Below are 27,681 nucleotides of genomic sequence, written 5' to 3' on the forward strand. Positions count from 1 at the left end.
TGCCCAGCTGGAGTAGGAGTAATTCCAGTTATATATATATATATACATATAGGAAGGAAGGAAGGAAGGAAGGAAGGAAGGAAGGAAGGAAGGAAGGAAGGAAGGAAGGAAGGAAGGAAGGAAGGAAGGAAGGAAGGAAGGAAGGAAGGAAGGAAGGAAGGAAGGAAGGAAGGAAGGAAGGAAGGAAGGAAGGAAGGAAGGAAGGAAGGAAGGAAGGAAGGAAGGAAGGAAGGAAGGAAGGAAGGAAGGAAGGAAGGAAGGAAGGAAGGAAGGAAGGAAGGAAGGAAGGAAGGAAGGAAGGAAGGAAGGAAGGAAGGAATCATCCAACCTGGATGATTCTGGAATTCCACTGTAACCACTACAGTCTGCGTTTGGTATTGTTGGTTGGCATAACTACATGAAAGGGAAATCTGAAATTTTCTATTAGCTTATTGCTGAGTGTTTATACTCACAGGGTTTTTTATTATTTATTTACAGAGTGGCATGGATATAATTTTTCAAGAAATAATAAAATGAATTTAAATTTGCTTTCACGTGAGTAAATCCTAACAAGAAAATAGCAAAAGAAATATTATTTTCACTGTGAAAAAAATTTTTGTACTCTACTCTTCACTGTGACTGTGGTTAAATTACTTGACATTTAGCTCACTTCTCTCTTTGCTCTACACCTGTGTAGCAGTATTTCCCTTACGTCACAGAGCTATTATAAGAATGAACATATCAGTTTCTGAAGTACATCTATGGAGCAATGACATCCTGACAGCCTCTATCTTCCTTTCTCACTGAACTTATTTCAGATCACCTCATAGTTACCAAGGTAATATCAGTGGCTATGAGTAGGGAAAAATATCCCGTGCCTTTCAGGTCTCCAAAGTTTGAAGGGTGTTAGCTGAATCTGGGTTTCTAAACCCATCCAGTTTTCAGGATCCTGCGTTGTTTGGTTACCCAATGCAGTATTTCTTCAGATGATTATGTCACATCTGCTGACATACTCAGCTGATCTTTAATACTGACCACCATTAAGGAGGACACCCATGGAAGCCACAGTCTTCTTTGCTCACCTAACACTGACCAGTGATTGTACAATAATTAATGCAAACAGTTCTTCAGTCAACTGCCAGTTAACCCATGGGTAGTTATTTGAATATTATTTGGTAGTTGTATTTCTTAGGCTGGGTCTCTATTACTGCTTCAAAATGAAAGCAGGATTTTCCCTGCCGATCTACACTGTCACCTGAATGCTTTTTCTAATGCTTTTTGTGTTGTTTTTTTTTTTCAGTGTCTATAGCTTTTTCTTACAGCTATTGTAAGAGGCAGAAGCCCAGATCAGTGGGTTTAATAATAAAAATGCAACTCAGAGCTGAAACATCACAATTCAACATGACAGAGGCAAAAACTCATGGAAAAAAAAATGTATGGAAAAAATACAGTGTTGAAGATGTTTACTGCTTTAATGTTGAGAAGCAAAAGGCAGTGATTTGTAAGAGACCTTGATGGAGATGTTATATAATAAGCAGCAAAATAAATCTCTTTAATGTTTGTTTGTTTGTTGGTGTGTAAATAAAAACACCGGTATGTGAAATTTGTAGAGTTAGCATATCATTTGTGGAAAACTTAACAAATACTATCAAGTGGATGAAAAGTAGTTTAAATGCATTTTTGGTATTGTTGCTCAATAAGTTACTGGTAGGTTGGAGTATGGAAAATCTGAGGAATTGATTGAACCCATCCAGTGCATCCCAATTTATATGTTCAATTAACATAATTACAACAACATTCTGTAATATACTGTAAAAGTGTCAGTTTACACAGCCTCTCTAGCATTCTTCATAGGTGGAGCTTTGACTCACAAATTTAACCAACTTGTTTTTTCATCAGTTTTTTCAGATGCAAATACCACCTGCATTAGCAACATAATGCACTGAATGACAGCTTAATTCATTTGAAATATTAGAACAAAGAGAAAATGATTATTAAAATTGCGACTGACTTCAGGAATCTGTAATACTTGACATTCAACTGAGAGCCCTGTTCTCAAAAAGCAGAAAAAACCTCCCCAGGCAAATGCCACGTATAACCTCTACCACCCATTGGTCATGGCTAATAACCTGCCCATCATAACAGAGGACAAAAGGCCTCCACACAATAGAGCAGCCAGGCTCTAAAGCTTTCCCAGGAAGCCTCACGCAGCGTTGCTAGACAGACTTGTGAGAAAGAGGAGTAGCGTTAGGTTACACTAAATATCACCACGCTGTTGGGCCTAAAGAGCCCAGTTCTGAATCTGCTTTACAAACACAGCCCCTGTTGGCTTCAGCAGGAGCTCAGCAGGGGACAACCTACAGACCAAAGAGGAGGGCTCATTGGCAGAACAGCTCTTCAAAAAGTGATCTCTTTACTACTTTGCTGGAATCTCTCTTTTCCTCTTGGCCTGCATTGCTTTGTAGTTCACAAGCTATTTTCACCAGTGGATTTTGGTGCATGCAGAGTCTTCTTACTCCATTCAATCCTTATCCATTCAACCCTAGTGCCAAAACATTTATCTATGAAATATTTGTAAACAGAGATGCCTTTTGGGATGCAAGGTTTATAGTTTCAATTGCAGTGGATTTGATGGTTGCAAGTGAGTTGGGAGGGAGGGGTTTGGAGAAGAAATCTTGAAAAGGCTCATGTTTGCTCATTATTCATGTAAACTCTGAACTATTGGTGTTACCCAAAGTATGAAAAATATTATTTCTGTACTGTAATTGTGTTCTTCTACAGCCATAATGAACTAAGGACATAAGCAGAATAACATTTGTAAGTACAGGCAATACCTTATACCAGTTGATGTCATCTAATTTTCTAGCTATACTGGTTAATCTAATAAAAATTCTGCCTCTACCTACAAACCTTGTCACATGAAATTAACAGAAAGGGACTGCAAAATTTCCATTAATAATTTCCAAGCCAAAATCTCAAACATGGTCTCCAAGAAGAAGAGCCAGAAAGTCAATGTTCTTTGCTTCCTTTCTTCTCGGTCTGCTGTCCTGTGCTCAGACACACCGATTGCTCCAGTACTATTGCAGAGTCATCCTCTGCTGGCTCACAGAGGATGCCCCCTTAGAGTCAGTGGGCCCAAACTTTTTGAAGTCAGTCTCACTGTTGCAACCTCTTCTCTTTCTCTTTGTGCATCTCACCTTCTTCCTACAGCTACCTTTTCTCCTCAGTTGTCCCTCCACCTCCAGATCCCTCCCACCACTTTCTCTTCACCACCTCCTTTCAGATGTAGGATCCTCAGCTCCCACTGGGGCTATCTTGGAAGCTCAGACTCTCCTTTTTGTACCACTTCATGTCCAACAGTGGGAACCTTTGTCCCCAAAATCCAAATGTTAGGCTGGGAGTAAGAGCACCTTCCAGTTGTCACTCATTTATCACAGTTCTGCCCAATACTTTTCTCCAGGCTGCAAAGTAAATAAATGACAAGTATCGGTCACAGGAAGAGTTACAAATGCTAGTATGTTCTGGAAGCCACCATTAAGAAATGCTCACATTTAATATTAAAACACCTCAGGAGGAAGTACAAGGGGAGATAAAAAGGTAGACTGACCGCACACAGAGCCCTCATACTGCTGAAAGAATTGCTTGTTGCAGCAGAGGTGGTAAAGCTCTGCATGGACATTACCACGCAAGCCGGGTTTGCCTCTCTAGCCAGCAAGGGACTTGAATTTTTTTCACAGACAAACTGAATCTGAAATTTTATGATGTCCAAAGAATCATTTTATCAATCTTCCCAAAAGAAAGATATCTGTCTGGCTTCAAGCACATTAATCTGACCACTAAAAGCAGGAACACACAGTACTGAGTGGTGAGGAGAAAATATTTTGTTTGACCTGACAAAAACCCCAAGTCTGCCTATGTCTCAGCCACACCATGTCAGGCTGGTTTGGTTTTCTACCTCTACTCACCACCAGCCAGCACTGCAAAACACTTCTCTTGATGGCCACTGTCGTTTTTCCATTGTTCGCTGAGCTCCAGATAATGGTCTATTTCTGGAGGGGCACACCTCCAAGAATTTCAGATGCTTGCAAAGGGGAGCTGTGGATACGACATACTATTCTTATTCAATACCTTTTTGCAAGCAACAAAACATTTAACTCCCTGTTGCCTCATGTGTGCAGCTGTCTGTTGAATAATCCCTGAATCTAAATATAAAGTGGAAGGGGAGGAAAGCATAATCATTAAATCAGAGTAACCAATATATTCTCTCGTTTTATTATGACAGTATTTCTCCCATTTTTCCTTTCAGTTAACTTAATGTCCTGTAAAGGCTCTTTAAAGGAAGGATTTACACACTATAGTGGGAGTGAGGAAAGATGAGATTTAACACCACAACTTTTAAATACAAAACTTAAGACTGTGGTAAATCTTCTAATGATTGGTTGATCTTGTAAGACACCATTCAAAGCTGCAATTGAAAGACTTTGGAAATATTCATTACACATCCCACAGATATAATAGTGAGACTTGTGACAGTTATTACTGCTGACAATTTAGCACATAAAAGTCAAGAAAGCATCAGAAATACATTTCTTCTGTGTATAAAACTAACAAGATGAATTTAGCAATTCTTTAGGGATGAAATCTGATATTTTAACTTTCTCTAAAAATATCATTCATACAGGTACTGGCAGCTGCTAACATGGAAATTATTGAAAAGAGAACAAGCTACAGAGGAGCTGAGACTGTTGCCCCTATGTATCTCTTTTTCAGACAGACAGTTTGGAAGGTCTGACTTTCATCCTGCCTTTCCTCATTGCCTTATACAAGGTAATGTTCAAACTAGGAAAATTAGAAAGCACCTCTAAGTCAAACAGTGTCTGAAATCTGCCCACAAATTGGTTCTCCTTGTCCAACCTAAATTTCATAGCCCACAGAATAACAGTGTCATTCTTGCACAAGTGATCAAAAGTTAGCAGGAGCTCATCCAGGAAGGGATGATGGTAAACTACGTCAGCAGCCATAATGTAGTCAAAGTGACACGAAGCTCTGGGAAAGTTCTTTTCCAGATCAATGCCCCAAGACAACTCCTTTACACAAGGCCGGTGCTTGCTTTTCAGTTTTGTATTTTGGAGAACATTGTGCTGAAGGTTTCCCAGCAGTTCTGGCAAATCAGTGGCAGTCACAAGTGCACCTGTGAAAGGGAGAAAACAAATGCAATCTTTGAATATACTCCAAGGCTGAGTAAAAGCCCATTCTCAAAACACACAGCACGAGGAACTGATTTTAGTCGGTAGCTCTCACTGGGGGGAACAGAACACTGTAAAAGTTCCCAATAGCTCTTAGTCATCGTGTTTAAAATAAATATTTGGTTTACAGTAGTTATACTCTACAGATTGCCATCTAAATGCAGCTGGCCATGGGTGTGGAGAAATCAAATACTATCTGTGCCTTGATATCATTTTGGTTAGAAGTACAGGGAGAGATTAGGGATTGAAGATTACCAGTTACTAACTCCAGAAAGTCAACATGAGATTTAGGCATTGCCTCAGGTTCTTTCCCTTCAACATATAAAGAAGCTTTCTCAGACTACTGAAAGCTAAAATTCAGTTAAAATGCAGGACTTACTGATATGGATTACTCTACAGAAAGATCAGGCTGCCATGAGAGAAAATACAACAGTGTCTGTTGCAGAAAAATCAAGGATCAGTTGCTCAAAGGAAATGTTGAACACAAATGCAAAAGAAGTGAGCTGGCATCAAAGAGATGTTTGATCAATGGAAGATGATGCATTGGTCATGCCTGCATCTGGCTTCATCCTGTTGCCTCTGACATCTTGTCAGGTCACTAATTTCTTATTTTGGTCCCCTCCTTAACATAGCTAATTGCAACATCATCTACAGGGACCTGCTTTTACTGCAACCATGAATTTACAGTTTTACAGATGAAAATAAGAGAACAGGTTTCCAAGCAACCCTGCTGGAATTCACTTTTTCTTTCTCTTAGATTTCAGACAATTGTGCTTTAGAGGAACTGAGCCCTCCGGTATTCATCTTAGAGATGTTTCCAAGAGCACAGGAGCAATGGCATATACTCACCCAATAAACTGGCTACGATGGAGACCAACCCAGTTCCAGCTCCAATTTCAATCACATTTTTGTCAACCAAATTGTATTGTTTAGAATTGGTTTCCAAAAAATAACACAGAACAAGAGCCTGCAGGGGAGGGAATCCATGAATATACTGAACAAATAAATGAAATAAAAACCTTCGATAAATATGCATAGTAATTTATAAGCATGCAAAAAATGTTTTGTAATTTCATGCCTGCTCAAATGAGCAATATTCATTCAAACCTTGTCCTGAAAGGATCACGACTCACTATGATCTTTGAGCTCTATCAGCTGACAAAATAAATGCTACTACATGCTTCAGTATAGGCTTGCAAAGCATTACAGCCAGAAGGAATGACTGCAATTATCTAATCTGTCACGCTGCATAACATGAGCTGTAAAATTCCAGTCAGCAATTCCTGCTTATAAGTGCACTTACTTCTGGTTGAGTTAAAACGTGTCCTTCACAAAGACTTCTTGATATAAGTACTGCTTGTGAGAGAAAATCCACAAGTCTTGATAGACTTTTTCAATAGCTAATTATTACTAACAATAATTAATTACCATAATGATTCAAAAGGGGCCAATAGATTTAACCCTATACTTTCAGTTCAATTTCTTTTCAGTTTTAATGTGTGCCTTGTTAAGCATAGCAAACCTTTCTAGCAAACAAAACCACATAGCTCTCTACAACTGATTCCTTACATATGCATTCATAAACTGTGACTAAGAAGCTTCTCCAGCTTTTCTGTCCTGTCTCACACTGACCAGTGTAGAAATACCAATCACTACTTTCATTCCTCCCTCAAAGACAGTTTCCAGCTTCTCCCCCTTATTGTTTCCCACACTTAGAAAATTTCATAGTCTCCATTGACAAATATGTATTTTGGTTGCCACATTATCTGGCAATACAGATGACCACTTGGGAAGACGACTATTAGTGGTTCAGTTTGGCACTGCAAAATTAATCTCTTGGTTTTACTTTAACAGATTAAGAAATAGAAGGAAAGGAGCAGAAGGAATATTGATTCAGTAAGTGGCAGAAATTCAAACTTTTTGCTTTCTACCTCAACTCAGACCAAAAATCAATGTCTTTTATATGAACTTGCAGATCTCTCGTAACCAGCAAAGCTTTCAAATAGAAATAAGCTTGTGAGTACCAAGTTCCTAAAAATTGTGTCTGATATTTGCCTTTCTAAAACACATGCTATTAAGATTTCTTGTTAGTTCCATATATTAGGAATATCATTTCTTCTCTCAGTTTCTTGCCATATTCTGCTGTTACAGAACCTTTGTAACCCAGCTTCCTTTCCGTGAATCATGCAGAAGCTTTATTTTCCTTAAAGTTTCTGCCTTCTTGACAAATCTGGTTGACATTTTTCAGATTTCAAATAGTTCAGGGTGGAAGAGGAAGGAAGAATTTGAAGAGACACAGAGGGATTGCCTTCCTTCCACAGCAAAACTAACTAAACTTTCACAGAAAACAAAAAAAAAAACACAAAAACAAACAAAAAAACATGCTTTTTAGAACAGCCCTTGATTTTGTGAGAATATTTGACAGTCAGCCAACCTTGCCTTGAAGACATGCACTGAGGCTGCTAATAGATACTGTGTAAATGACTTGTCCAGTTCTGCTAAGAGAAGTGTTTGGAATTCAAAGCAGCAGGTTTTGTTAACTCTCCTTGGATGACTTATGGTCATACTTCTCAAAAATAGTACAGTGTCAGAGGCTGATACTGTAGAGACAGCAATGAAGCCTCTTGGGTTTTAGTCCCTTCCATCCTATAGGAGCTTCCAGAGATCATTCCCATTTCAGAGAAGTTCTCTGACTGATACAAGTGTCAATAGTACATCATGGCACCTCCCTGACTGCAACAGTTTTTTTCACTCTTACTTAATTCTTTCAAATTAGCTATTCAAAGACTATTAGCTGCATTGCACACGTTCAAAACCTTAAAGAATGTTCTTTCTATGGTGGATATGTTGATAGTTCATATATCTTTAAGGTCCCCTCCAAACTAAATCATTCTACGATTCTATGATATCAAGAGTCAAGAGCCTGAAAACAAGGGTTCGCTCCCACACAGATGTCTTGCTGTTTATGAAACTGGAAGCTCTGAGTGGATCTCTTCCCATGGCCGCCTATTTACAAGGTAAATTTGTTTCTCACATGAGTAGGTTGAATAGCTTCTGTGAGTGTCAATGCCTTGTGAGCTCACATTGCAACTGTGTCTGCAACCTAGATCTGCTTGCTCTATAGCCAAATATTTAAGAAACGTTCAGAAATGTAATTATTTCAGGACCACCATATTTCCTTCAAACTTTGCTTCTAATTGTCCAGTGGGATCAAAGGTTTTTGGCAGAAGAGGGAAGGGACATCAGAGCACACATCTAATGTGACAGAGGCACAACCAAGAAATACCATTTAAGCTTTGAGAACGTAGAATACATAGGAAACCAGGAATACATAGGAAACAAGGCTAAATTCAGGTTTGGGGGTTGTAGAATGGAGACAGAGAAAGCTTAGAATCTTTTCCTTGGTTTCACGACATGCAACAAAACATTTATCACGAAAAACAAATTAAAAGTACTAGAATACTCCAAAACTGAAAAATAACAATACAATGTAAATTTTGTACCGATGGCCAGACAACTGCCCCATAACAGTCAGTGGCTTCTGTAATCCTTATCTCGTGGCCAGCAAAGTGAAAGCCTTCCCAAGCCTTATGAGTTATAACAGTAGGAAAAAAACGTCTTCTCATGATTTCTGCAACTATCTGTTCATCTTCTTTTTCCCCTGGAAGCACAAATACAAAAGGTCAAATGGACTGAGAGGGCTGATAATGAAACTACCAATTTATATTTAAAAGCTGATCTGGAAGCAGGAATTTGAATTATGTTTGTGAATAAAAATGTATTTTACCATTAATGTTTAACATGATACATGGGAAGTCTCCTGAATTCCAATTGAAGTTTACAGTTTATGACTACATAAAGCAATTTTTTTTCCGTTTTGCTGAAGAAGCCAAGTTCAGAAAAAAGTGACGAAAAGAAGTGGAATGTTACCATATATTGTTTTCCAATTCAGCAATCCAACAGAAATTCTTTTAACTTTTTTCCACTTTAAGAATAGTCGCCTTAATATTTATTCTCATGGTCTCATGTGCCTGGATTTTTTTTTTTTTATTATTATTATCCAGATCCTTTCATTGTTCATTTTCCCCACATTATGGTTCTTTTTGACAGTAAACAAAAGGAACCGCAATATCATTTAAAAGTCTGTCACAAGATCCTAGCAACACAAATTATGACAGACAGGAGAGAAAGCACTACTGTTGTCAGGAAAGCTTATCCGCCCACCCCAAACGGAGCCTTGTAAAAGGGATTCTTTCCAGTTGGCTTGAAATCCTGAATGCCATCCTTGTTGCTATGTGAAGGATATTTATGATAGCTAACATAATCCAGGACAACTCTTTTACAGGAGAGGATTCATTCGTTTTTAGCTAAATACCAAGCCAGCTTCAGTTTTGCCATCATCCCACAAAGCTGCACCACCACAATGTTGCAAATAACATGTAAATGAAGCTCTCCAAAGCATTTTCTTAGCAAACTATAGAATCATTCCAAGTTTTTATAGTAAACTTGCTTTCACAGCCAAATAAGATCTCTTGGTAAATTAGCTAAAGCAAAACATGTTTACAAGCTGCACCTCCTAGAAAGCACGCTAGAGATTTGATAACTGGGTTACCATCTTTTCCAAAGCAGAGTTCCTTCATCAAGCCCCCAGTTACCATCCAAATCACAGATATCAACATCTGGATAACACAGCACAGAAACAGCAGACCCACTGGCTATTAAAATGAAAACATTTGATTTATCATCAGCATAAAAAACATTGGTCTGCCATCCTTCAGAAAATTTACAGAAACCACTCAGTATGGCAAGTATGGCAAATCACTGCAGTCACAAGACATAATGCCCTTCAGTGCTGTCATTTGCTCCGCCATATGCTTTGGTATCTTTATTGCCATAACCACTGAAGAGAGACAACTCTCACTCTCACCCCTTTCCCTGGAAGTTTTGGGGGGTTTCGTGTTTTTTTTGTTTGTTTGTTTGTTTTAATAAATAAATAAAGTGATGGTATTCCAAGAAATGACTGTGAAAAAATACCAGTCATGGGATACAGCAAAATTTAATATAAGATTATATCTATACTACTGGAAAGAAAGTTATACAATATAATTTTAAAAAGGTAACATAAATAGTCTTAACATTGAAACTATGATATTTTAAGATGTCAGGAGCTAAGTAGGATGTGGCCAGCACATTACATCTTCTGCAAGCCTTTAATGTTGAGAGAAAGTGCATATGTCATTGTGCCTGCCAGCAGGAAACTATACAAACATGAGTGAAGTGCCAGAGAAATGCTGCTCTGGGGCCAAATTCATCTTTTCTTACGAAAAAACAATATGAGGTTTTCTTATTACAAATATCATAAGTGTATTTAATTTACCATCCTGTGTCCAGGCATACTAGATCTAGACTGCTTTTAATCTTCTCTGACTGCTTAGAGCAGCCTGATCTTGTTCTGCGATCAGCACTAGCTGTGAAAGTAAAAAGCTATTTCTTCTCTTACCTCTCAATTTTATTTTATTTTTTTATTCTTCTTCCTTCACATCTGTTTTGGATTCAGTTTTGTTGAGAAGCCCTAACTTATTAAGCCTCAACTTACAAAGCTTCTGCCAAAAGATCTATAAAACTTTAGAATTATTACAGCTACCCCTCCAGTGTTCAATAAATATTTCCCATCTATTTTTTTTATACTGTCAGTAATCTTTCTACTTAAGGTTTGCACAGCACCTACACTATTAAGAGTTTGTAAGCCACTGCTCCCTACCCGGGATAGGCTGTCCACACTCCCAAAAGAAGACTCCCAAATCCACAAATTAATAGCACCACTTAAATCTTTGGTCATTTTATTCCTTTGGTATTTCCACAGGTGGGATATCTGGAAAAGTTTATGTAACAGTCACAATTCCTTCTCCCCTATTCCCCTTCTGCCCCCCCCCCCCCCCCCCCTTTTTTTTTATTCCTTTCCTTCAGGAAGATATTACAAGAATGGCTGGAAGGAGGACCCAGGAAATTATAGGCCTGTCAGTCTGACCTCAGTGCCAGGGAAGCTCATGGAGCAGATTATCCTGAATGCCATCATGCGGCACTTCCAGGACAACCAGGTAATCAGGCCCAGTCAGCATGGGTTTATCAAAAGCAGATCCTGCTTGTTGAACCTAATCTCCTTCTGTGACAAGGTGATGTCTCAGTGGATGAGGGAAAGGCTGTGGATATGGTCTACCTTGACTTCAGTAAGGCTTTTGACACCGTTTCCCACAGCATTCTCCCGAAGAAGCTGGCTGCTCATGGCTTGGACCGGCATACACTTCAATTGGGTTAAAAAGTGGCTGGGTGGCCGGGCCCAAGGAGTTGTAGCGAATGGAATTAAATCCAGTTGGAAGACGGTCACCAGTGGTGTCCCGCGGACTCATGTTTGAACCAGTTCTCTTCAATATCTTTATCAATGATCTGGACGAGGGGATCGAGTGCACCCTCAATAAGCTTGCACATGACACCAAGTTAGGCACACGTGTTGATCTGCTTGAGGATAGAAGGGCTCTGCAGAGGGTCTGGATGGGCTGGACTGATTGGCTGAGGTCAACTGCATGAGGTTCAATAAGGCCAAGTGCTGGGTCCTGCACTTGGGGCACAACAACCCCAGGCAATGATGCAGGCTGGGGGTAGAGTGGCTGTAAAGCTGCCCAGCAGAAAGGGAGCCTGGGAGTAATTGGTCGATAGTCAGATGAGTATGAGCCAGCAGTGTGCTCAGGTGGCCAAGAAGGCCAATAGCATCCTGGCTTGTATCAGAAATAGCATAGCCAGAAAGACTATTGACCAGCTGATGTCATCTACCTGGACTTCTCTAAGGCCTTTGACATGGTCCCACATGGCATCCTGGTCTCCAGATTGGAGAGAGATGGATTTGATGGGTGGACCATTCAGTGGATAAGGAATTGTCTTGAAGGTCACACACAGAGAGTGGTGATCGATGGCTTTATGTCCAAGTGGAGGCTGGTGATGAGTGGTGGCCCTCAGGGGTCTGTCCTGGGACCAGTACTGCTTAGTACGTTTATCAGTGACATAGACAGCAGGATTGAGTGCACCCTCAGCAAGTTTGCAGATGACACCAAGCTGAGTGGTGTGGTTGATACAGTAGAAGGAAGGGATGCCATCCAAAGGGACCTGGGAAAGCTTGAGAATTAGGCCCACGTGAACTTAATGAGGTTCAACAAGTCTAAATGAAGGGTGCTGCACCTGGGCCAGGGCAATCCCAGACATGAGTACAGACTGGAGAAGAGCTCACTGAGAGCAGCCCTGCAGAGAAGGACTTGGGGGTGCTGGTGGATGAAAAGCTCAACATGAGTTGGCAGTGCATGCTTGCAGCCCAGAAGGCCAATTGCACCCTGGGCTGCATCAACAGAGGAGTGGCCAGCAGGGCGTAGTAGTGATTGTTCCCCTCTACTCTGCCCTTGTGAGGCCCCACTTGGGAATACTGTGTCCAGGCCTGGAGGCCCCAGCACAAGAAGGACGTGTAGCTGTTAGAATGGGTCCAGAGAAGGGCCACAAAGATGATCAAGAGGCTGGAGCACCTCTCCTGTGACGAAAGGCTGAGAGAGCTGGTGACGTGCAACCTACAGGAGAGAAGGCTCTGGGGTGACCTCATTGCAGCTTTTCAGTACTTAAAGGGAACTTTAAAAAAAAAAAAAAAGGAGAGCAACTCTTTGCTCAATCAGCTAGTGACAGGACAAGGGGGAATGGTTTTAAACTAAAAGAAGGGAGATTTAGATTAAAGGTTAGGAGGAAATGGACTGATGGGCTGAGGCCAACTGTATGAGGTTCAACAAAGCCAAGTGCCGGGTCCTGCACCTAGGGCACAACAACCCCAAGCAGTGCTACAGGCTGGGAGATGAGTGGTTAGAAAGCTGCCTGGCAGAGAAGGACCTGGGAGTATTGGTTGACAGTCAACTGAATATGAGCCAGCAGTGTGCTCAGGTGGCCGAGAAGGCCAACAGCATCCTGGCTTCCATAAGAAACAGTGTGGCCAGCAGGGCTAGGGAAGTGATTGTCCCCCTGTACTCGGCTCTGGTGAGGCCACACGTCGAGTACTGTGTTCAGTTTTGGGCCCCTTACTACAAGAAGGACATCGAGGCGCTCGAGTGAGGACAAATAAGGCCAATGAAGCTGGTGAGGGGTCTGGAGAACAAGTCTTACGAGGAGCAGCTGAGGGAGCTGGAATTGTTCAGTCTGGAAAAGAGGAGGCTCAGGGATGACCTTATCGCTCTCTACAGGTACCTTAAAGGAGGCTGTAGCAAGGTGGGGGTTGGTCTATTCTCCCATGTGCCTGGTGACAGGATGAGGGGGAATGTTGCGTCAGAGGGAGGTTTAGGTTGCATCAGAGGAGGTTTAGGTTGGATATTAGGAAGAACTTCTTTACTGAAAGGGTTGTTAGGCATTGGAATGGGCTGCCCAGGGAGGTGGTTGAGTCACCATCCCTGGAGGTCTTCAAAAGACGTTTAGATGTAGAGCTTAGTGGTATGGTTTAGTGGAGGACTTCTTAGTGTTAGGTCAGAGGTTGGACTAGGTGATCTTGGAGGTCTCTTCCAACCTAGATGATTCTGTAATTCTGTGAAATTCTTCACTGTGAGGGTGATGAGGCACTGCAACAGGTTGCCCAGAGAAGTCGTGGATGTCCCATCCCTAGAGATGTTCAGAACCAGGTTAGAAGAGGCCCTGAGCAACTTGATCTAGTAGGTGGCATCCCTGCTTATGGCAGGAGGGTTGGAACTAGATGATCTTTAAGGTCCCTTCCAACCTGAGCCATTCTATGATTCTATGATGAGGGAAATGATTGTCCCCTGTACTCGGCTCTGGTGAGGCCTTACCTCAAATACTGTGTTTAGTTTTGGGCCCCTCACTATGAGAAGCACATCGAGGTGCGGGAGCGCATCTAAAGAAGGGCAACGAGGCTGGTGAAATGTCTGGAGAACATGTCTTATGAGGAGTGGCTGAGGGAGCTGGAGTTGTTTAGCTTGGATAAGAGAAGGCTCAGGGGAGACATTATTGTACTCTACAGCTACCTTAAATGAAGTTGTAGAGAGGTGGGGACTGGGCTCTTCTCCCAAGCACCAAGTGATAAAATGAGAAGCAATGCCTTCGAGTTGCACTAGGGAAGGTTTAGGTCAGATATTAGGAAAAATTTCTGTACTGAAAGGGTTGTTGGGCATTGGAATAGGCTGCCCCAGGAAGGTCTTCAAGAAACTTAGATTTAGAACTTAGTGGCATGGTTTAGTGGTGGAGTTTCGTACTAGGTTAAAGGTTGGACTACATGATCTTAGAGGCCTTTTCCAACCTGAATGATTCTACAGTACTATTCTGGAAAATAAGAGTATTTGTTTCATCAGAAACATATGGAAGACAGGCCCTCATGAGAAATTTAATCTAAGACTAATTACAAAATACATACTCTAAACCTTTAGTCAGATTTGGTTACTTCCACATAAGTCTCCCTTCACACTCCAAAAAGAACTCTTCTATTTTCTGCATTTTTTGTATAAGTGTTTGCACAGCAGTCACAACAGAAAAATAACAAACTAGCAGAACATGTTTTGTGCAAGAAGAAAATTGTTATCAGTGTAAGCAAAATCCAACTGAAATGAAGTCTTTTAATACCTGTAAACATTGAGAAAGTTCTGCTGCTTCTACTTGAATCAAACTTGATACCAGATGTAAATAGCAGATAGGAAGTTACTCTCCTGGAATTGTTCATCTGTGTTAGTCCCTATTCACTTGTTCAGGAAGGTAACTACCTGGAGTTATGACTCAATGATTTTAAATGATGTTTAAAGATTGCAAGAGCTGAGTCATCAGTAGAAAAAGGTCAGATGAGACGAGGAACCTTCTCTGACCTGTCTCTCAATTCTTGTACATAATGGGCATTTCCAGCAATATTACTCGAGCACCCATAACAAAATATTGGAACATAAAAGTCAGCTAGGACTGGTTCCTTCCTTCTTCATTTACCTGGATTTGAGTGGATTTCCCTCACTCTTCCTTTGTGATTTTGAAAGGCATGAATGTCTCTCTATAAACATAGAATGATTTTCTTCAGTCTATTTATCTCTTTGCTTATGAATGTAAGCTCAGAAACCACTGGAATTTCAAGTACTAGAACCTATTTATATTTAGAAGAGACAGTTTGACCCTATTAATTTAATGTAGGCAGACTGAGATAATTTTTGTTAATGAAACAAATAGCACACCTCCGGCCTTGAATTGTTTAATTGTTCTTGTTCACAGAGAAATTCCTGCTTGTTCACAGAGAAATTCCTGTCTACAGATGCCCCAAATCCTTCTTGAAACAGTATCTGAACTAAGTAGTTTCATAAGACTTTCTGCCTAATAGGTTAATGACTTAGAGTCCTTTGAAATATTTCAGGTATGTTTATCATAAAAGTCTAATGTCTTTGGAGCATGTTCTTTGAACTCCCTTGATTTTCAGTTGATATGAGGGCAGAAGGAGAGTCTTGTACTGTTGACATACAATCTTGCGCTACATCAAAGACACCATTAAGAAAACAGTGTAAACATTCTCAAAGGCAAAGCAATCATCATTATTATAACTGAAATGTGAACATAGTTTTCCAAAGAGACATAATAAATCATGTGGAAGACAGGAGTTCTGAAGTTAGTGGCAGGTTCGTTACAGAAATGCGTGACAAGCCTCAGAATCTCGTGTAGGGAACTAAAGAATTTTGCTGACGCATTCAAATGTCAAACAAAATGTTTCATACTTGCAGAAAACCTAAAGAAAGAAAAGGACATGAATTTTGCTGAGACTGAGATGGAGAAGTGGGGAAGGGAATGCAGAGAGAGATAACAAAAGTGTAGTCTAGGTCAGAATGAAATGAGCTGCAAATTACAGCGTCTTTTTCTTTATCAATGAAGGAAATTACAAGAATGGGCCTTAGGCTAACTTTATCTGCATACTGTTTGCTTGGAATGAGTTGAAATAGTACTTGTTTAGAAATATGCTACATAATCATCTATTCTGTTTACACCACTTTCACATAAAAATTGTACTTGGGTAGTACACAGCTCCATTAGGAAACAGTAATCTTAAAATTCAGTTTACAGATGGTACCCTCCATCAATTATTAGCATACGTTAAATCTCTGCATAAAGAATGATACTCCCTGCATTAATGCATTCTGCACTGAATAAAAAGAAAGCAAAGACAACACCATTAAATGGTACTTAAAATGCAGGAAAAGCAAAGACAAAGGGGCTGAATTAAAATTAAATATATATTGATACCATTTGTCTAGATATTTGAATTACAATGTGGTTTTAAAACAAATGGAAGTAAAATGACATTTAAATATGGAAGCTGTGAAGACTATACTAGCAGTCAATATCTCCATTTTCCAACTCACAGATAGCACATAGAGTAACAAAACATCCTCTGAGTACTTTGTTAATGGATTAGGACAGCATTAATCTGTAAAAGAATAGTTTCGCCCAGTGATTCACCAAAAACAATTTACAGAGGGGAAAAATCATAGATTAGTTTCTTTCAAGTGCTGGCCTGACCCTATTTACTTTCTTAAGGTCAAATGGTGTCACAGCCCAAGGTGGTAAGTGTGTATGCAAAGGAAATAAGACCCAACCATCTTCTGCTTCTCTCCTGCTTTGATGGATCTTCTCCAACTGGCAAAAGGAATGAAATCCAAGCCTTCAGCATGAACTTGACCTGACAAAGTTCAGCCCAACGGCAACACATTCTCCCCTTCTTCAGAAGCAATATACTCTCACCTGTAAAGTTTAGATTTAAGATTTACCATTTTGATCTGTATTTACAAGTATCTTGACAACCTTGTATCAACACCTGTGAAGATGTGGTTACTCTAAGACTTCTCAGCAATTGTCTCTGAGTTTGATAAACACAGGAGGATACCTGCACTGACATACCTGGTACAAAGTACCAGGAATTCATGGTAGCCGGGCCTCCTCAGAACTCTCCAGTATAGACACACATAGCTGGAGACATCCAACATAAAAATTCCAGATGTATTTTATATATGTAGCATATACATTACGTGTGTGTGTGTACATATATAGTTTATATAAAAATATAAAATAGCTATCTGTATATCCCAGTGCCAAGAAGACACCCACAGAAAGATCAGTAAGAGCAGATCTGCAACTAGTTCCACAACTGTAAGAGATGACTGGAGAAGAGCAACCTCATTATAGTGATGGGAAACCTCAAACTGTAGCCCTGTGAATTCATTTGGGTATTTCCAATGGCTCAGAAGAATTATACCCCAAATCTACATTAGCTCCCACATCTAAGGGGCTCTGAAGCCTCATATATTTTACTGAGCTACTGATGTCTCAGGATCAAAGCCCTGGTCTCATAAACATTACAGATAGCTCCATGGAAACACACACAGTCCTGAATCACAGAACAGTCCCCAAATTCCAGGTGACATCATTTTACTATCTTCATTTCCTTCCATCTATTTCACTCCATTCCATTGAAGCCTAAGGACCCTTAAAGGAAAGGGACAGGAGGGAAATTTAACCATGCCCTTGACTTTTCATAAGTCAGATGTAACCTTGACCTTTCTAAGAACATAAAGCAAAGTACTGTTCCAGAAGATTCACTTGTCTAAACTACATCATTTTTTTCCTGTTTTCATCCCTACTTACAAAGACAGAGATGATCAGGTATAGGCACTCCAGTACATTCATTCCACGCTCAACCTGCTGAAGTGATGGCAATGACAAGGTATGTTATATCGATTAATCTGAGGTATTACGTCAGTGTAATATAATGCTTGAAACTTCATACTTTGAAATGCAGAAATACAAAACTGCCACCCACGGACAGCCTCATCTCAGCCAAGAGAGAAAATGCACTTTGCACAAGGAGACAAGAACAGAAGAGGGGTATACTCTCTAGTAACCAGTCTATGTATTTATCCATGTTTGAGAGGTGTCTTTTCGACATGAAATTTACACCACTGATATCCCAGCCTCATGTAAGTCACAGGACATCTAAAGCCATTAGAAGGCTGAAAATAGAAGTACTGTAGGCAGACTCGTGAACACATAATTAATTCAAATGTGCTGAGTACTTCCCATATTACTTAACCATGTTTGTCCATCATTGAAAACATCTTCAGGTCTATGCTCAGCAGCTATTTAATTGCTAAAGATAAGTAAATGATTTCCCTTTGACTACAAAAGCAGGCTGTTAAGTTGCATGGTTTAACATGTATTATAAAAGGCTGACAATTTCCTAATAGGTAGGAAGGATCTGGATGAGTAATTTAGATACCACAAACTGTTGTCTAGCCTAACCTTCCACATCCCTTACCTTGCCTTTTCAAAAGGGCTTTGTGCAATTGAAGTTCCTATTTTCTTCTGAAAACATGCCAGAAGACTCCACATACCATGGCCAGTGGAAGAGAAAGGACTCCAACAAAATGCCCGCCAATTTTCCCCAGCAATAACTTTGGGTTTCTAAAAAATTCTTTTAAGAAAGGACCTAAAAGTAACCTAAATACACCAATCCATGAAAACATATGACCTTTTTGTGAGGTAGTTGAGAAATATTTCATTTATTGTTGATACGCAACTACTGTAAAGGGGAAAGATGTGAAAACCAAAGAGGGGCACATGGCTGAGAGGGAAGAATACATTACAGACTTCTCTAAACAGTTAATTCATGCTTTGATTACTTGAGTGTTGCCACCAACTTCTGTTCTACCCACAGACATGAAAGTTTCTGTTCAAGTTTACTAACGCCTTCATTAAAAGCTGGTTTACTTGCTGGGGGAAAGAAAACGAACAGAGAAGTTTTAAATCAAATTACTACAGCTCATGTATACTGTACTATGTGAATGCTGCTACTTTCAGACAAAAGAACTTAGAGCCAAGTTTCTGCAAGATAGCAAAAGTGTGAATTTAGTGAAAAGGTATTTTAACATCATAGAATTATTTAATATCCCAAGTTGGAAGGGACCCACAAGGATCATTGAGTCCAACTCCTGAGTCCCCAAAGGACCACCCAAAAAATCAGACCATGTGTCTGAAAGCGTTGTCCAGACACCTCTTGAACTCTGGCAGGCTTGGTGCTGTGACCACTGCCCTGGAAAGCCTGTTTCAGTGCCCAGCCACCCTCTTGGTGAAGAACCTTTTCTGATACACAGCCTGACCCTCCCCTGTCCCAGCTCCATGCCGTTCCCTCGGGTCCTGTCGCTGTCCCCAGAGAGCAGAGCTCAGCGCCTGCCCCTCCGCTCCCCTCGTGAGGGAGCTGCAGGCTGCCACGAGGCCTCCCCTTGGCCTCCCCTCTGCCTGCTCTGCTCTTGGCTGAACAAACCAAGGGATTTCAGCTGCTCCTCATATACCTTGCCCTCTAGACCCTTCACCATCTTTGTAGACCTCCTTTGGACACTCTCTAACAGTTTTATGTCTTTCTTATACCGGGGCACACAAAACTGCACACCGTACTTGAGGTGAGACCACACCAGCACAGAGCAGAGAGGGACAATTCCTTCCCTTGACAGGCTAGCAATGCTGTGCTTGATGCACCCCAGGATGTGGCTGGCCCTCCTGGCTGCCAGGGCACTCTGCTGTCTCATGTTCAGACTATTCTGATTTTCTGTGATGGTGCAATTTAACTCTAGTCACTTCTTATGTGGGTTATCCTCAAGTCTTACTTCACATTACCTCTTTTCATCTTTATTTGTTTGGAGATAGCTTGTCACCTAATAGGAGTAAAATTTGAGTTCTGATATTTCAGGTCAACCCTGCACTGAAAATAAAAAAAAAAATGTTAACTAATGGTGTTACTTCCAAACATATTACTCATATATATATACATATATATATATATAAATATACACACACACACATATGTATATATATTTAAATGTTTTTTGATATTAGAATTAGAGTGTTTGTTTGTTTGTTCAATACAGATATATAATTCAAAGCTAAAAAAGAGGAAGATGAAAGAAGGGAGGCAGGTGGTAGTAAAAGAGTCCTTAAACAAAATATAAATAGGTTGACTTTTTAACCAGCACTGTTAATTGCAAAGTCCTCCATATAAAGAATAGTTTGGCATTTTAAACACTCAAAAAAAACCAGAGAAATTGAATTTTGGGCCTTCTTCAGAAGGATTCGAATTCACACCCGGCTACCCTGCAGAATCAGGTGGATTCCCTTCCTTCCGCCACCATTAAAGGTGGGCCATAGGGAAAAGAAGACTGCAAGATTCATGGCCAGAAGGACAACAAACAAGGAAAAGCCCAGCTACAAACTGGACACTCAGCTGTGAAAAAGCAGGTTTGGGCTCTGTGCTCTGGTCTCAGGATGTTTTTTCCTATTTCATAGCAAAGTCTTTGAAGTCAGCAGAAAATGGTCAGCAAAAGGGGAAGAGAAGGTTAAGAAGTGTCCTTAGAAGTAACCCAGGAAATGGGAACAAGACACTAAGTCACTCCGTCTTCCCAGCTGAATATCTTAACTTCTAAGTTACAGGGTTAGGCTGCTTCTCACTTGCCTCAATTCCAACCACGTCCCATTTAGGGCATCTTTCTGGACTTCACCCAGAGACTTGAACTGATGGCAGGAATTGCCATCAATGAGGACATCTGTCAAGCAGGGGGAGGAGAAGGAGCATGTCTTTTATAAAACGCTGGAAGATATGTGAAGGTTACCAGGTCAGCATTTTCTCAGATATTTATGGATTAAAAACTGGGCCCCAGCCAAGTGAATTGAGACCAAGCGTCAAGGACAAGTACGCCTTGCAAACTCTCTCTCCTCCTTTTGTCTCAGAGATAAAAGTATTCTGGGGTGAATGCAAATAATACAACTGTTGCAAAGTAATTCATGTTCCCAAGAAATGCGGAAGGCAATGGTAGAATCTGATCTCAGAAAAGTTTAGCCAAGGAGAGTAAAAGCTAGTGATCTCAAGAGAAATCATGAAAGGAAAGAAAAAAGAGATATCTAATGATGTAGGTGTGGTGGAGAACAGACTGGATAAAGGCACCAGGAAAGATCAGACTGGGTGAGGACCTACCTGTAAATTGGGAACTGGTAGTAATGGGAACCATATGCAGGAATAAGGAATTTTAACCTAAAAAACTTGTGATGAGCCAATTGAGATAACAGGACATGGCTTGGGAAGGGCAGTGAATAAAAAGGTGGTGGGGGCAGGGATGTAGCAAATGCAAAGAGCTCAGACTCTTAACATGCAGAGAAACTGAACAAGAATCACAAAAAACAGAGATTGAGACTGGATGGTAAAGTTTATAAAACGGAAATGGAGAACGTGGAAGAGGAAAAGGATGAAAACAAGGAAGGCACAGGCTGAAGGATTGAACAGGTAAGCGTCCATGCAGCAGGTTCAACACACTTCCCTCCAACACCTGGAATAGATTTTAATATGCCAAAGCCTGCTGTCATATTGAATTGTGAAACTGAAAAGATGTCCCATTTTCCACTGATGTCTCCTCATCTTCTTAAACTTTTGTTAAACAAAGAAGAGAACAACCTGCTATTGCTATCAACAGTTAATGATGGCTGAACAGAATATATTTTTGCATTTGATCTAAAGATTCTGCGCTACCAACTAATTTTGCGTACATTGATCTGATATCCCATAACTCAAGTTATTTTAATAATTCAACAGCTTAAGAAATGACATGCAGACTCACTCCTCCCTGTCCTAAATCCTGCATGAAGGAAGTATCAATACTACAATTCTGAAAGCCAAGCATGCAGAAGCATAGCAATACCTGTGCAACTTTAACTCAGCCTCTTGTGTACTATAGAATACGTAATGGCAGTCATCAATAATTCAGTCTTTAATAGTTTGGCCTTAAATATTTATATCTCTAGATATTTATTCCCCCAACAATCATGCCTCATTGCATAGGATCAACCTGAGCATTTTGTTCAAGTCAGGATTACACAATAGTAAGGGGAATTGCATTAAAAACTTCTCCAGAGTAAGGCACTTGAACAAGGCTTTGTGTAACTGCAATCCATACCAAACCCTATCAGCCACCTTCTTGTGTGATGTCAGCTTTCCAGAGAAGGTTGCAATCAGGGGACTTAATTTTCTTAGCACTTCAGTCGTAAGATGTGTAAAGACTCAGGAAAAAGCAAACAAAAAGCCCTCCAGACAGCAACAGAAACTTTCTGGAAGAAAGGACTTCCCTCCCTGTGTACGTGAAATAGTTGTTCTAGAAAAAGTAACATTTTTAGAGCTTTTTTTTTTAATTGCAAATCAGTTCAATCAACTCTCTTCTACTATTTTTTTTTAATTATTTCAAGAATTACAGCACAAGGCAGCTACACTTCCTAAATACAATGGGCTTGTGCAGAGTATATGCATTAAATTCAAATTTGCCTCTTAGCTAGGCCAACATTATAGGAATTCCAAATTAGGATAATGTTCATTCCCTATGTTTTTTCTTTAGAAGCATGAATTTCATCTTTATCTGCATTATTTTCTCAGGTCTCCAATGACATACTGCTCTGATAAAAAATTAATTTAATTTTGTTTACAAGTCAACAGGATCAATGTTTTCATTTTTCAAAGCTTAGTTTTCCCTCTTTTACAAGCATATTAACCATTATGAAATACGGAAATCTCTTAACATGTAATTTTGTGTTTCATTCCATTCAATTCAGAATATATTCATTTTTTAGTACTTTTATTATTCAAAAGTAAATACATCTAGGTAAACTAGAATTCATGTGTTGCTCTTCAAAAAACAAACTAACTTTAGTTTCAGTAAGCAAATAACTGGTTCTAAGCACCGCAGTTATGCCCCAAATTTCTTTTTTCTCTGCCTGAAGGAAATTATATATATATACACACACACACACACACATATATATATATATATGAATAGAAGTCCTCTTTCAAGGAATCAACACTTTTCAAAAAATTTTACAACTCTTTCTTAATGTTTGAAGACCAAAGAGCAAAAGCCAGATCACTCAGCTCTAGAAAGTGCAACTTTTTTGTTGGCAGGGGAGATGAGGAGAGTCACAGAGGAGAGAGTGAGGGCCATCACTGCAGCACTGTCTCTTAAGAAGGCCCCCAGGGCCACCTTGCTTCACAGGATAGCTGAGCCCCAAAAGTTTAGCTCTACTTGACCAGGAGACAGCTGAGATCTTAATAATAATAAAAAAGAACAAATAAACCCTTCTTTTGCGTTCAGCTGTAACATAACTAGATCCCATCCCAAAACAATACACTCTTGCCCTAAATGTTTTCTAATCCTGGTCACCCCTAAGGATGCGATTACTTGTGATGCTTCTGCATCTTCAAAATGTGCAGCCATGAACTCACTTAAGAAAAAAGCTGCCAACTGTCCCTGAAGTTATTTGAAGATTAAGCTTGAGGCTGTCGAGACAGAAACAAAACTTGTAATAACTGATTCTGCCTAACTGCCACTCCACACACAAACCTCTTCTGAATAGCCTGATCGTAGCCACAGCTTCATTCCCTGGAACCAGTCATAGGCAAATAGCTGGGGCAAGTTGCCAGTCACTGGTAGGAAACTGCCAGGACCAAAGTATGCTGGCATAGCAGATATTTACTACATAGCTAGAATACTACAACAGCGCTATCTATTGCATTTTCTGTACAAGTGCCATAAACACAATTCTTCAGGAAAAATGAATGAGAAGATAGCTTGTCAGCAAGACACCTTGTTCCTTCTACTTAGCTAAGTATACCAAGAAAATATAGTGAAATAATAATGATGTTACCTGCTTGTCTTTCTAATTTTCTTATTAGCTCATTACGTAGAAGATTATGTTGCGATGATGTCAAATCCATACTATGCCGCAAGACATAGGACAGAAAAACACAAGCCTGTCTACCTGGTGAAAATGAATAAAAATATTTTACTTCTTTTTCCCCGCGTAACACTTCACACACACACACAAAGTTTACATTTGTTATGCTATAATTTGCTTATATTAAGACATTTAGAAACACAAATATCAGTATTCAAAGCATAAAAGAGCCAGAAATTACAAACAAATTTAACTGCTCTACCCTTAGAGAGGGGAAAAAGCGAGTAAATTCAGAGGGGGATTGCACGCTTTGATAAAACTGCTTTATGAGATTTTAACATTAGAATTAATTTAAGTCAAGTTAGGCTTATAATTGTTTGAATGGGAAGGTAGCAACAAATACCTGAAGGAGAAGAAAAATTACACCGATCTTGAATTAACTAGCCTGGAAGGGAAGGAAACAACCAGTTAGTAAAAGTGGCACATGAAAATAAGTAGGAAGCAGGAGCTGTTAGCAACATGCAAAACAGAATGCATATGTGCTTGTGTATAAATAGACACAGGATTTACATACTCAGTAGAAAAAAAAGTAACAGGGAAAGAATGTCAGAAGGCAAAACTTAAACAAGAAGTTGCAATACATTATGATAGCAAAAAAGAACAATGTAATTTTCATCATCTGCAGAAAAGCAGAAAACAAATAGCCTCAAATTCTTGACATTTTACTACCAGAAAAACAGTTTACAGAAAAACAACAACAACAACAGGTGCTCTGACAATTTTTAAGTCCTACACTCTAATATGGAAATTTGACTGATTTTTGCAGGAATGGTTACAGGGAGCATACAGTTAATACTGCAAAGATACAAGTAAATAAGACAAGGGGTCAATGATTATATATATAATAAATAATAAATAAGTAAATAAATTTTCCTGCATACATATATTAAGGAAATAAAATAGTAAAAACATAGGCTGGATATCAAGGACGCTTTCTCGCAGTGCAAAGCCTTAGATAGACCTACCTCTCAAATCACGGGATGAAAGTGAACAGTAGAGAACAACACTATCTTGTTAGGGAGGATACACGATACTCTGCTGACTTTACCCTACAAAAGGCATCCAGGTTTCACCTTATCACTGTGGTGCCAGCAGCCATTAACCTATCTGAAGGTGAAAAAATAACTTACCTAGCTTCTACGCATTACTATAGCATGTAAAACAAACACACTCCTATTGTATTTAAGTCCATCTATGAACTTAACAACAGCAACAATATTATGCGGGAAACAGAGACAGATTCAGCAGAATTCAAAATCCTTGTATCTCTATTCAGAATAGCAAATAGCATTAGAAACCAGTGGAACATAGAGCAGTAAATGTTACAGACATTCATCAGCTTGTCATCTACCTCAGCACTATATAAAATCAAATTTTCTTCCCATTAGAAGATAAAAGTAATAGGATAATAATCAGTCCCGCAATGTTGCACTATAAAATCACCTCTAAAGGGAACACCTTTGTTCTTCATGGGTTCTATAGATGTTTGGTTTTTTTCCTTCTAAAACTACCCTTTAAGGTACACAACCTGTCTGCCTTTCATTACCTGAATCTCTTCTAGTTTTCCAATTATGGCACTCAAAACAAACAAACAAACAACAAAAAAAAATCCTTACTTGCCAGGTAGTTTCCTTCCCAGTTAGCTGCCAGGCAGTCCCTGATAGAAAAGCTCTAAAGCGTGTGTTACATATTGCCAATATCCCCACACCAGCAGCAGTAATAAATCCTGACAGCTGCAGCAGGAACACAAAGTGGGCACAGGGCACCATGGCTGTCTTACGTAAGGGAAGATTTCATAACAGCAGCAGGTATCTAGTCAAGGGAACTCCAACCAGTAAAGTAACCAACTTCCACATGAATTTTCTTGTGAAAACAAGACAGTAGCACAAAGTTAGTAACCTCTCATTGCCACTAAAAAGCAACTGAAGAGCAAACAGTAATTCTTCAGAGACAAAGGCTTCTTGCAACCACAAAAGGGCAACTTACCAACCAGCCGGTGGGAATCTGTGGATACCTAAACAGGCACTCTCAAAAGAATGTGAAACTGTAACAAGGTATAAAACCTGAGAAGTTGTAGTCCACTTTAAAGCCAAATATTCGATCAATAGACAGCTGTTAATGTACATAAATACACATGCATCTCTCCTCTTGTATATATAAGATGTAGATTTGCTCAACAGACTGCGACCAGTTACTGCCACTAGAACAAATAGAGGTGTCCTTAAGATTTCTCTTACTTTAGAATGTCGTATCAGCACAGGACAGGAACTCTTACTTTACCCATTTTTATTTTTTTTTTAGTAAAATTGGACTCCGACCTCAACTGGGGTTTCTAGGTACAATTGAAAAATAATTATTGTACAAGAATACTGAACAAGTCTTACAGAGAACTGAAGGTCTCTGTATTTTATCACACTCACCAAAAGAAAATAATGGGAGCTCTTCCACATTTAGAAGCTATCAAACAAACCACCAACGCCTGTTCTACCCTTTAAAGTAACATTCAGCAATACTTGAGTGATCTGCAAAACAATGCTGTAAACTAGTTGTCCAGACAAAGAATACACTTAAAACATGATAATTTTTTTTTAAAGTACTATCTAAAAGGGTATTTTGGATAAAAGGGATATTCTGGGCCTAACAAATTGTTTCTCTCACAAATGAATCCGATGTGAGTGCTGCAGCCAGCGGATCTGTATGCCGGGTTCTTGAAGCACTAGCAAGATGAATGTTTCCCAGGAAGCAGCCCCCTCACTGTTATTACAAACCTCCTCTCTGATGAAACTGAAGCGAGGGTGGGCAGGGAAGGAAAGTTGACAGTGTCAGGGCAGACTGGCGGAATCCAGCTGCATGGAGACGCAAAGTGAACAAAGAAAAAAATCTGGCTTTCACTCAGACAGTGACGCAGAAGACCAACAGAAAGAGCAACTGATATGACAAAGGGGTTAAGCAGGAAAGCAAAATGAAAAAGAGATCATTTCACAGATTATGCCCAGTGATGAATGCTCTAAGGTGAAATCTGAAGGACTTAAAAACTTCCATACTATCTCTGAGCATCACTTTTGGAAACAAATTCTGTCTTTGGACATCCCCATGTAACCAAGTTTCGAAACATGTCATTTACATTCAGAACATAAGCAATTATTGTTATAATTATAGATTATAAGAATTTACTCTGCTATTTTCCAAGATGTATTATGAGGGTTTACGCTGTATTATGAGTGATTCAACAAGCAACATTACTTTGAGCACAAAACTTTCAAGGCAGGCATGATGAAGGGAATAAGGAAAACAAAACTAGTTGAACTGATTTTCCTTTTCTTAATATCTAGAAATAAAAACTAAGTCACGTGCAAAATTTCCTTGGAGTTTGAAATTCAGGAAGCAACAGATTGCATGGGATTTTAACAGCTGTCACACCTCAGATAGAAGGAATAGATGCAGAGGAATAGATATTAATTTTTAGCTTAATTCTATAATCTCAAAACAGAAAACATATCAAGTCCAGCCTCAGTAATCGTGCTGAAAGAATTATTTTTTCCCGTTGTTTAAAATCCCTGCTATTTAAATTCTGGACACAAAACAATGCATGATA

The 27,681-nt window shown here is 39.6% G+C and overlaps 1 protein-coding gene across 2 annotated transcripts; it reads right to left on the reverse strand.

Moving 5' to 3' along the window:
* Positions 1-285: 285 nt before the first annotated feature.
* Positions 286-27,573, reverse strand: LOC308188108 (protein-lysine methyltransferase METTL21E-like). 2 transcript variants are annotated; one of them, XM_080576769.1, is made up of 6 exons: positions 26,073-27,573; positions 24,430-24,471; positions 23,997-24,110; positions 8,729-8,886; positions 6,075-6,192; positions 286-5,170 (listed from the first exon to the last, which is right to left on the reverse strand). In XM_080576769.1, exons 3-6 carry the CDS (start codon positions 24,064-24,066, stop codon positions 4,746-4,748), a joined length of 771 nt encoding a protein of 256 aa, XP_080432895.1. In that variant the 5' UTR covers positions 24,067-24,110; positions 24,430-24,471; positions 26,073-27,573; the 3' UTR covers positions 286-4,745. The 2 variants fall into 2 exon arrangements, with proteins under 2 accessions (XP_080432895.1, XP_080432894.1); XM_080576768.1 differs by having other exon boundaries at positions 25,703-27,573.
* Between the last annotated feature and the right edge of the window lie 108 nt (positions 27,574-27,681).

The sequence above is a fragment of the Anser brachyrhynchus genome (genome assembly GCF_964034855.1).
Source record: "Anser brachyrhynchus genome assembly, chromosome: 1".
In the NCBI taxonomy this organism is placed as follows: domain Eukaryota; kingdom Metazoa; phylum Chordata; class Aves; order Anseriformes; family Anatidae; genus Anser; species Anser brachyrhynchus.

Bases quoted from the DNA above. Each gene is read 5' to 3' on its own strand.
- LOC308188108 (XM_080576769.1), bottom strand. From the start codon at position 24,066: ATGGATTTGACATCATCGCAACATAATCTTCTACGTAATGAGCTAATA. The intron at 8,887-23,996 runs GTAACATCATTA...TTGTGCTTCCAG, and splicing joins AAAATTAGAAAGACAAGCAG to GGGAAAAAGAAGATGAACAG. The intron at 6,193-8,728 runs GTACAAAATTTA...CCTCCCCTGCAG, and splicing joins GGGCAGTTGTCTGGCCATCG to GCTCTTGTTCTGTGTTATTT.